At 50.6% G+C, this 10,837-nt stretch overlaps 2 protein-coding genes across 2 annotated transcripts; both read right to left on the reverse strand.

Annotated features, from left to right (window-relative positions):
• Window positions 1-1,377: 1,377 nt before the first annotated feature.
• Window positions 1,378-8,610, reverse strand: LOC120239151. The gene is made up of 4 exons (XM_039243279.1): window positions 8,596-8,610; window positions 7,933-8,059; window positions 7,506-7,874; window positions 1,378-3,588 (listed from the first exon to the last, which is right to left on the reverse strand). The coding sequence occupies exons 1-4, from the start codon at window positions 8,608-8,610 to the stop codon at window positions 3,308-3,310; spliced, it is 792 nt and encodes a 263-aa protein (XP_039099210.1). The 3' UTR covers window positions 1,378-3,307.
• Window positions 4,408-7,510, reverse strand: LOC120239189. Its single transcript, XM_039243342.1, has 2 exons — window positions 5,718-7,510; window positions 4,408-5,125 (listed from the first exon to the last, which is right to left on the reverse strand). The coding sequence occupies exons 1-2, from the start codon at window positions 6,666-6,668 to the stop codon at window positions 4,616-4,618; spliced, it is 1,461 nt and encodes a 486-aa protein (XP_039099273.1). The 5' UTR covers window positions 6,669-7,510; the 3' UTR covers window positions 4,408-4,615.
• Window positions 8,611-10,837: the final 2,227 nt, after the last annotated feature.

The following is a 10,837-nucleotide window of genomic DNA, read 5'->3' on the forward strand; positions in this document are numbered from 1 at the left end:
TTGTGCTCTCTCCCTCTCCCTCTTTCTCTCAGAAAATAAATAAAACATTAAAAACAAAAAACGCATGTAGGGGCACCTGGGTGGCTCAGACGGTTAAGCGGCTGACTTTTGATTTCAGCTCAGGTCATGATCTCATGGTCAGCGGGTTCGAGTCCCGCTGACGGCGTGGAGCCTGTTTGGGATTCTCTCTCTCCCTCTTGCTCTGTCCCTCCCCTCTTCTGTGTCTCTCAAAATAAATAAACTTTAAAAAACGACTGTATAAAAATGACAGTTCTACAATCATTTGAGGGGACAGTTGAGCATTATCAGTATTAAATAAGCACACCCAATGCTAAAACACTTCTAATAGTGGCCCCAAAATGAAACCACTGGAAGAGACTCCATAGAGTCAGGCTTGAAGAAATGACCGTACATCCGTATCACACTGTTCTAAGCAGTCACGAGAAATGACCACATAGATTCATTAGCCTGTTTTGGCTCACAGATCCTGTTAAGAGTCTAAAAAAACACTGTGTATCTTTTTTTTTAATTTTTTAACATTTTTCACTTATTATTCAGAGACAGAGAGAAACAGCATGAGCAGGGGAGGGTCAGAGAGAGAGGGAGACACAGAATCCGAAACAGGCTCCAGGCTCTGAGCTGTCAGCCCGACGCAGGGCTCAAACCCATGAACCACGAGATCATGACCTAAGCCAAAGTCGGATGCTTAACCGACTGAGCCACCCAGGTGCCCCAACACTGTGTATCTTTAACTCACGAAAACCCTTACAGGTACTGTTATGCCCGAACTGCAAGTCCTCTGAGACCTCCAAGGAGCTGACACCAATGCAAGTACGTAAGGGTCTTTATTACATGCTCGAGCAGGGGCTCACCTGTCAACTGGCGCAGCGGCAGCAGAGTGAAGCCCCGAACAATAGTGAGCAGGGTTTTTATAGGGTAAGGGACGGGGGGTGTTACAGTGCACACGTTGTACGTATAGCATCATCACATAAACACCAATCACAGTTGTACAGCACCCATGGTAACAGTTTTGACCATTCAGTATCTGTAAGGTGTTTGTTACTTTTGGAGGGACCCAATCATGACCTTTGAGAATCCTTTGAAAATGACCAATTATGAGGTGAATTCAAAGGGCCCACGTGGGGTTTAGGCAAGAGGTGAGTGATTGGCTAGTTTGTACAAAGTATCTGTCTATAGACCCCAGTCCCTGACTCAGACCACAGGAATGTTACACATATATTTTAAACCTTTTTTTGATTGGCTGATCTGAGGGTGGCTTCAGCCTTGAGCAATCTGAGGCTTTTCCTGGAACTGAAACTCAGGCCTACTAATTTTTCTGGAGGGCTTGAAGCCTGTCATGGGATTTATTTAGTTGTCTTTCATTCCCCCCTTCTATTGTATCGTTGAAGGCCCAATCATGGGTCTTCTTGAAATTTTAAGGGACCTAGTTGTACGTATTGGTCCTCGCTCTGGTCGGCTGGGGGCTGGGCATATTGAGACCTAAGAACCATCAGTCGTATGGCACCCAGACGTTCTCGCATGAAGGCAAGTAATCTATTTAAAGTGTAGGGTCCTAAAGTCAGGAGCAGCAGCAGAAGCGCTAGGGGGCCTGCCAGGGCTGTAATGAGAGCGGTGAGCCAGGGGGACCAGTTAAAGATGTTTTCATACCAATTTTTATTCTGTTCTCTTATTTTTGCTCTTTCCTGTAGATGTTGGCGTACAACAGCTAAGCTGTCTTGTACAATTCCCGAGTTATTGGCATAGAAACAACATTGTTCTCCCAAAGCCTGGCATAATCCTCCTTGGTGTAATAATATTAGGTCTAGTCTCCGCCTGTTCTGTAGCGCCATTTCAGCCAAAGAATCTAAGGAACCTCGTATGTGGCGAGTAGAATTTTCTAGTTGGGCTAAATCAAAGTCAATGGCTTGGGCTAAAGCGTCAAACTGTTGGTTGCCTCGTATTAGAGCAGCTGTGCCCGTTCCGACCCCGGCCTCTATTCCTGTTCCAACTATAAGGGTTGGGAGGGCCGCTGACACTCTGAAGTCTCGCTTGCCTCGAGAGTGTTTTTGTTCAGGCTGGATCTCAAAGAACGAAGATGCAGGCTGGTAATATACTTGTGGAAAGAGGGTGACTAGGACACATAAGGTGTCGTTCTTTAACACCTGAGGGTGGATGCAAGGAGTAAGGCCGGAAGTACATGCGAACCATGCCCCACTAGGGGGCCTGAGGTAGGAGGACCCTGTAGCCGTCATGGTCTGATTACATAAGTGACTGAGGTGTGGGAAGGTTGTCAGAGTTCCTCCGTTTCCTAAGACACAGAGGCCTGAACCAGTTACTTCCTGTATAGTTAAAACAGGAGGCTGTCCCCAGGAACAGTGGCCTTCTATGTCTCTGGACACTTGCCCAGAAATTGCCCATCCAACATAGAAAGGTGGTCGTGAATCTAAACAAAGCCAGCAGTCTGTGTTGGTGAGATTTGTGGAATTTAAGAAACTGTAAGTAAGGTTTAGAATAGAGTAGATTACTGGCCTTGTTCTGGGGGGCCGGAGCTGGATTGGTACGCCACCCAGGGGGGAATCAGTAGCACTGAGGCTCGGTGCAGCCTGAGTAGGGGCAGGCACACTTGAGGTGGATCTAGGTTTATGATTTGCAGCCGATGCAGCCATAGGCCCCATCGCCACTGGAGGCGGGAGTACTAGTTGTTTTTGAATAGAGAATAAAAAGCCTATGTCGTGACCGGTGAGCCAGAGTCGAATGCCCCACACCTTCGCTACTGACCAGTTCTCTGTTTTGCCTCTAGGAGTGAGTTGAATAGAAATTGGGTTTCTATTGGATGGACTAGTTTGGTTACTGGCCCGAACAAGGGTAATTAGGTCGTTACTGGGTTGTTTGACCCATGGAGCAATAGTTTCACATCCCCAGGAGCCACAAAAGAAATGTTCTATGCCTCCGCAGGTGTCAAAGTTACCAGTCCCAGGGCATACATAAAAGGTCTGTTGTCTTAGATTTTGATGTTGGCAGTCAGCCCCCGATCGACACCCGAAAGTGTTACAATCTACACACTGACCTTTACAAATCCTTGGATTTGTGTTCCAGTGATCTCCCGCTAGACTACAGAGGTCTAAATGGAAGGTAGGGAATGTGATGGATGCTGGTCCAGTTAATGTCAATTCTTGAACTGTCCGCCCCAAGTCCCTAGGTGTTGTTAGGGGTCCTCGCAAAACCCATTTGGCAGTGGTAGGCTGGTGAGGGTTGGGGAGATGGGAGCTGGGATTGGATTTACATACAGTTAGTAGAGCAGTAAAAATCAGGAGCAGCATAGCTTGAGCTTGAGCGGGTTTTTGAGGTTCTTTGTGGCCTTCCATTGAGGGTCTGGTGCCCGGTAGTCCTCTTTGGCCGTGAATGGGTCAGCTGGCCAAGAGTGGGTATAGTAAATCCACGTGGCGACTCCGTCGACTTTCAGGGCTGTCGGGGTTGTAAGAAGCACGGTGTATGGGCCTTTCCGCCTGGGCTCTAAATTTGCTTGGCGATCTCTCTTAACGTAGACCCAGTCACCGGGGCAGAAACGATGCAGCTCCAGTGGTGGACCTGTTTCATAGAGGGCATGCAATTTAGGCCAAACATGTTTATGAGCCCACTGGATCTTTTTTAAGTCATTCAGTAGGCGCTGATCTTCAAACTCATTAATCACCTGTGCTTGGAGATTGGGAATAATAGGAGGGGCCATCCCAAACATGATTTCAAAAGGAGTTAATCCCATCTGGTATGGGGAGTTGCATACCCTATAGAGTGCAAAGGGAAGGAGAGCCACCCTGTCTCCGCCAGTCTCCAAGGTCAATCTAGTTAAGGTCTCTTTTAAGGTTCTATTCATCCTTTCTACCTGTCCTGAATTCTGGGGTCTATACGCACAATGTTAATTTCCAATCAATCTCCAGGGCCGTGGCTAAATTCTGGCTTGCCTTGGATACAAATGCAGGTCCATTGTTTGAACCTACCATCTGAGAAAAGCCATACCTGGGGAAGGTGTCTTCTAGGAGTTTCTTGGCTACGATCTGGGCAGTCTCATGTTTAGCTGGGAACGCTTCCATCCATCCTGAAAAAGTATCTATAAACACTAGTAGATATTTGTACCCATATAGTCCTGATTTTACCTCAGTGAAGTCTGTCTCCCAGTAGGCTCCGGGTCGTCTTCCCCTCAGGCGGTTTCCGGGGTTGTTAGGATTTTTCGTGGTGTTAGTGAGTTGGCATGCCTTGCAATTGGCCACAATCTGTTCAATCTTAGAAGTTAGCATCTCTGATTTTTATCTTAGCATGGTGAACTAAATCTTGCATTCTTTTGATTCCCATACGGGAGGCACAGTGTATCTTGGTTAGGGCTCTCATACCTAGATCTTCAGGGAAGATGAGCTTGTCATCTGCTGATCTACACCATCCTTTTAGATATTGGGTCATAGGCAGCTTTTTGATCCATTGTAAATCTTTGCTATATTCGGGGACTTTAGGGAGAGTAGGGTCTCCACGGTCAACCAGGGTGATGGCCAGGGTATGACTGGCCCTGAGAGCAGCTTGTCTGGCTGCTTGGTCTGCTAGGTTGTTGCCCTTAGAGATCAGATTATTATCCTTTTGGTGACCTGGGAAGTGGATAATAGCCAGCTTTTTGGGGAGCCATAAAGCTTTTAGTAAGGCCAGGATCTCTTATTTGTTTCTGATAGTCTTTCCCCCAGCTATGAGCAGTCCCCTTTCTCTGTATATGGCCCCATGGACCTGTGCAGTAGCGAAAGTGTATCTGCTGTCTGTATATATGCTTAATTTTTTTGTCTTTTTCCAGAGTCAAGGCTTTGGTTAGGGCTATGAGCTCGGCCTTCTGTGCTGAAGTGCCAGTGGGCAAACGTTCTGCCCAAATGGTTTCTTCCATTGACACTACTGCCGCCCCCGCATACCTTTGTCCCTCCTGTATGAAGCTGCTGCCGTCTGTGAACCAGGTAATTTCTGCATCTGGAAGTGGAGTGTCCCTCAGATTAGAGCGGATCCCATGAACTTGAGCCAGGACCTCGGCACAGTCGTGTAAGGGCGCTTCTAAGTCCAGATCCGGCAGCAGTGTGGCTGGGTTTAGGGCTGTGGGGGCCTGGAAAACGATTCAGGTAGGATTAAGCAACAAAGTCTGACAGCGTGTCATGCGGGCACTGCTGACCCATCGGTCTGGTGGTTGTTTTAAGACTCCCTCGATGGCGTGGGGAGTAGTGATAGTTAACTCTTGTCCTAGTGTCAGTTTGTCTGCATCCTTAACCAGAAGAGCTACTGCCGCTATCATGCGGAGGCCTGGGGCCATCTCGTGGCCACTGGGTCAAGCTTCTTTGACAGGTAGGCCGCGGGGCGGCACCATGGGCCCAAGCGCTGGGTCAAGACACCCTTGGCTATTCCTCCGTGTTCATCTATAAACAGATGAAACGGCTTAGTCACATCCAGTAGGCCCAAAGCAGGTGCTGACAGGAAGGCCTGCTTTAAGGTCTCAAAAGCCCTCTGATGTTCCTCAGTCCAGGTGGAGTTAGGCTGCCCTTTGGTGGCCCCATACAGAGGTCGGGCTATCTCAGTGAACCCAGGAATCCAGAGTCTGCAGAAATCGGCTGATCCTAGGAATTCCCGCATTTGTCTGGCATTCCTAGGGGTAGGGATTCTTAGGACAGTCTCTTTCCTCGCCTGTGACAGCCATCGCTTACCCCCCTTGAGGATACAGCCCAAGTACTGTGCTTCTTCTTTACGGATCTGGGCCTTTCTGGCTGAGGCCGGGGTCCTAGGTCTCCCAGGGTTTGCAGCAACCTCTTGGTGCCAGTCGAGCAGGTGTCTCGACCCTCAGCTGCAAGAAGCAGATCATCTACATACTGCAAAAGAGTCAGGTGGGGGTTTTGGGAGCGGAACTCACCCAAGTCCTCGTGCAGGGCTTTGTCAAAGATGGTGGGGGAGTTCTTGAGCCCCTGGGGGAATCTAGTCCATGTTAGCTGTCCATTGATTCCTTTGTCAGGGTCGTGCCACTCGAAAGTGAAGAGGTCTTGGCTCTTGGGAGCTAGTGGGAGGCTGAAAAAGGCATCCTTTAGGTCTAGGACCGTGTACCAGGTGTGGCTAGGCGGAACAGAGCTCCACAGGGTGTAGGGGTTGGGCACCGTCGAGTGGATGTCTATTACCCGCTTGTTGACCTCCCTCAGATCCTGTACAGGCCTGTAATCGTTAGAATCTGGCTTGCGGACGGGTAACAAGGGCGTATTCCAGGCCGACTGACATGGCCTCAGAACTCCTAGATCTAGTAGGCGCCTAATATGGGGAGTTATGCCCTTTTTGGCTTCTAGGGACATGGGGTACTGGCGGACCCGGGCCGGGTTTGCCCCAGGCTTTAGTTCTGTGAACACTGGGGGCCTATGTTTTGCTAACCCCGTGCCTCCAGTCTCAGCCCACGCTGATGGGAACTGCTGGAGCCAAGGTGGAACCCCCGCATCTGGTGTCATCGGTGTCTCATGCAGGCGATATTCATCTGCCAGCCCCAAGGTGAGCACATGTCTTGGCTGCCCAGCCTGGTCTAATACTCTAGTCCCTTCGGCTGAAAAATGAATTTGAGCCCCCAGCTTGGTCAGCAGATCGCGGCCTAGCAAGGGGTAGGGGCAATCTGGGATGACCATAAAGGGGTGGGATACCTGGCCCACACCAAGGCCCACTGTTCTCTGGGTAGTCCATGGTGCTGCTGTATCCCTGTGGCTCCCTGGCCCCAGGATGTTTCATTTGCCAGGGGGCCAGCTGGTTGCAGGAGCACAGAACGTGGAGCCCCAGTGTCCGCTAAGAACTTGGTGGACTTCCCCTGCACTTCTAGGGTTTCCCTAGGTTCGGGGAGGGGTGCCGAACCCCGTCTCCCCTAGTCACTGTCATCTCCCATTACTAGAATGGGAGCGTTTGATTTTTTCCTTCTGAGACATTCTCTGGACCAGTGTCCTTCTTATTTGCAGTAGGCACATTGATTTTTGCCCAGGCAGGGGCGTCCTCCAACCCGTTGGGAGTTTTCCTTACCTTTTTCTCCTGAAGCCAACAGTCTGAGGCGTCTTTTTCGGTCCTCTGGCTCAGCAGTTGCCGCGAGTAGGATCTTGGCTAGACCCTGGTTTTGTCTTTTTTCAGCTCTTACCTGCTTGTCCTCTGCACTTTCCCTGTTGCTGTTGACCCTTTCTGCCACGACCACTAGATCTTGGAGGTTCTTTTCCCCTAGACGTTCTAGTTTCTGAAGTTTTCTCCGAATGTCGGGAGCGGACTGACTGATAAAAGCCATGGCCACCGCAGCTATGTTTGCTGGGGCCTCAGGATCCATAGGGGTGTACTGGCAGAATGCCTCCATTATTCTCTCAAGGAATGCTGCGGGGCTTTCCTCTGGTCTCTAACATTGTATGCTTTGGCCATATTAGTAGGCTTGCGGGCCGCAGCCTTGAGACCTGCCAATAGAGTCTGGCAGTAGACTAAGAGACTCTCCTTACCTTCAGCTGAGTTGTAGTCCCAATCTGGCCATGCCAGGAGAAACCCAGCATCAATTTGAGCCTGGTCAGTAGTGGGAACTCCAGTGGGCCCAGGAACCAATTTCCTGGCTTCCGACTGGATTCTTTCCCCCTCCTCAATAGTGAACAGAACCTGCAACAATTGCTGGCAATCATCCCAGGTGGGCTGATGAGTGAACAGAACAGTTTCTAATAGGTTAGTAAGGGCACGGGGGTTCTCCGAGAACGGAGCATTCTGAGACCTCCAATTGTACAGATCGCTTGTGGCGAAGGGCCAGTAATGGTGGGGCTGGCTGCCCCTATCATCGGGGGGCCTGTGGCCCTCAGGGGCAGGACAGTAGAGTCCGGCCCCTCAGGTGTCATTCCATGGCGACTTCAGGTCCCTTGGGCGGGTCCCATTTCCGCCGACCCCAGGGCCACCGGGGCCGGTGGGACAGAGAGCGCTGGTGGTTCGGGTGGTGCCCTTGCTCTTCCTGCTGGGCCCTGTGGAGGGGGTTGATAAGGAAGGGGAAAATTAATTCCTCCTCCGTTTTGCCCTGTAAGACAGGGTAGAGCGGCACAGAGGGTTTAGCTGCCTTTTTCAGTGGCTCTGAAGCCCAGCGGGTATTTTTCAGCCACTGCCAGGACTGCAGGTTTCTATGGAGGCAAGAAACTTTTAATCCAAGGGGGTGGGTTATCAACCAGATCGGCCCAAACCACAATGTATGGGACTTGGTCGGGATGTCCCGTTTAGGGTTGGAAAACCCAATCCTCAACCTTCTGAATGGGGTTGTGGTCGAAGGTCCCCTCTGGCGGCCATCCCACATTGAAAGTGGGCCATTCGGAGCTGCAGTAGGTTTGAAATGGACCCTTCCTGACAATCATTGAGAGGTTATGTGCTCGTTTTTTAACCTCTCCAAAATGGGCCAACATTACGTCTAGGGGTTTGGATGAAGTCTGTCCCATAGCGTCAGTCTCAGTCACAAGGCAACAGACACCAACAGAGAAAGTTGACAATCACAGGGAGACACAGAAGGCTAGCCAACAGACTCCCCTGCTCATTCGGAGGAGAAACTGAAAGTAAGACGCTGACCTCATGCCGGTTCATGGTAGCGACCCGCTCCATCTTTTACTGAGTTTTGGGGGGGGGGGCCTCAAACCCTTTTACCAATGGGGGCCTCAAACCCCCTTTACCAATGGGGCCCCGGAATGTCTTCTCGGGATCCCTGTGGTCACGATCTCGTGGCGCGTTCGCCTGACCGTAATTGACCACTTCCAAATACGAATTTGTCCCGAAACCAATAGAAATAGACAGAAATAGACCAGACACGTAGAGACAAATAGGTTCTTACCGGTCGATTGACCCTTCGGTTTGGGGATCCTGGGGGTATTGGGGTTCCTGGCCAATGCACCAAATGTTATGTCTGAATCACGAGTCCCCTGAGACCTGCAAGGAGCCGACACCGATGCAAGTACATAAGGGTTTTTATTACAAGCTCGAGCAGGGGCTCAACCGTCAACCGATGCAGCAGCAGTAGGGTGAAGCCCCGAACAATAGTGAGTAGGGTTTTTATAGGGTAAGGGATGGGGGAATGTTACAGTGCACACGTTGTACGTATAGCATCATCACATAAACACCAATTACAATTGTACAGCACCCATGGTAACAGTTTTGACCATTCAGTATCTGTAAGGTGTTCATTACTTTTGGCAGGACCTTTGAGAATCCTTTGAAAATGACCAATTATGAGGTGAGTTCAAAGGGCCCACATGAGGTTTAGGCAAGTGAGTGATTGGCTAGTTTGTACAAAGTAATTGTCTACAGTCCCCAGTCCCTGACTCAGACCATAGGAATGTTACACATGTATCTTTAATCTTTTTCTGATTGGCTGATCTGAGGGTGGTCAGAGGGTGGCTTCAGCCTTGAGCAACCTGAGGCTTTTCCTGGAACTGAAACTCAGGCCTACTAATTTTTCTGGAGGGCTTGAAGCCTGTCATGGGGTTTATTTAGTTCAGGTCTTTCAGTACAACAGTGTGCTCTCTCTGAACCTCACCACGGTGGATCACAAATTAAAACCCTCATACAGATCTTTACAGGCATGGAAAACCGGCCGTGGACCCAGATTAGGAGCTTTATATTCCACAGGCCAATCCCCGCATTCCCTTTGCCTGGAGTGGCCACAGAGCTGGCTCTGGATTCGGATCTCAGTGCAAACGGCACTTCCCAGGGGCAGGCCCCACGCCCTGCTTTACCAAGCTCTCAGCACTCTGCTGTTCTCCTTAAGGTCACTTTGGTAATGACGCATTGGTCTGCAGGTCTCTGCCCCTCCTAGGCTGCCTGCTCAGACAGCAGGTCAGTCACCCATCCGGGCATCACAAGCCACATTCAGCCTGCTTTTCTGTGAACAGTCTTTCCTAGTGAACATCTACAATCAACTCATGCTGGGAAAGGCCAACTTAGAGCCGCCAGAAAAGCCTTCTACTCTTCCCAACAGAACTGTATTTTAAAACCTGCTTAATTATTATGTTCTGAACACCAATTTAAAAAAATGTTAGGGCCATTTTTGTCTTTGGCTATGCAAGTACCTGCATGACACGCTACGTTTTGCCTCTTGGCCCACAGAGCCTAAAATATTTGCTACCTGGCCCTTTATGGAAGAAGGTTGCCAATTCCTGGCCTAGAGCAGTAGCTGGCAGACGGTGTAATCCGCAAGCGTCAGGTGGAGAAAAATGTTAACAATCCGAGAGAAGTGTATCTAACATCTACGGACATTGACTTGCACAGAAAAAACAGGGAGGCAGAGCCAGCCGAGCGTCAACAACGGCAATCTCAACGAGGTCGCGTTGCGGGGACGTCCCGTCTCCGTCCTCTAACGTTTACGGCTGCTTGTCTTATCTTTGCCCACCGTCCGCACGCGTCCGCTTCGTCATCATCTGAGAAGAACTGTGCATCTTTCAGGAAGGCGCCGTGCCCTCTGGGCGCGCAGTCTAGACGGCTGGGGGTCCCCGCAGGTCATGGGCGCTCATTCCCCCCGCTTGAATGACTGCGCAGAAACCACGGGAGCCCCCATGGGACGCAGTGTGAGGCCGGCGTGGGTCCCCTGCCCCACAGTCTTCCTTACCAAAGCGTTGCGCCGAGCGAAAGACACTGAGCGGGAGGATCTTGCGAAGCTCCATAAGCCCAGTTCCATCCCCGCCAAGCCCGCCGCCTCCCGGACGCATCTCACCTCGCAGTCTTCTCACCGCAGCCTCGCGAGGAGGAAACACAGGCTTTGACCGGCGCAGGGACGCCCCAGGCTTCTGTCCCGCGGAGAACGCAGGCTCTCCAGCAGCGA

This window comes from Hyaena hyaena, unplaced genomic scaffold (genome assembly GCF_003009895.1).
Source record: "Hyaena hyaena isolate Hyena2069 unplaced genomic scaffold, ASM300989v1 scaffold_227, whole genome shotgun sequence".
Taxonomy (NCBI): domain Eukaryota; kingdom Metazoa; phylum Chordata; class Mammalia; order Carnivora; family Hyaenidae; genus Hyaena; species Hyaena hyaena.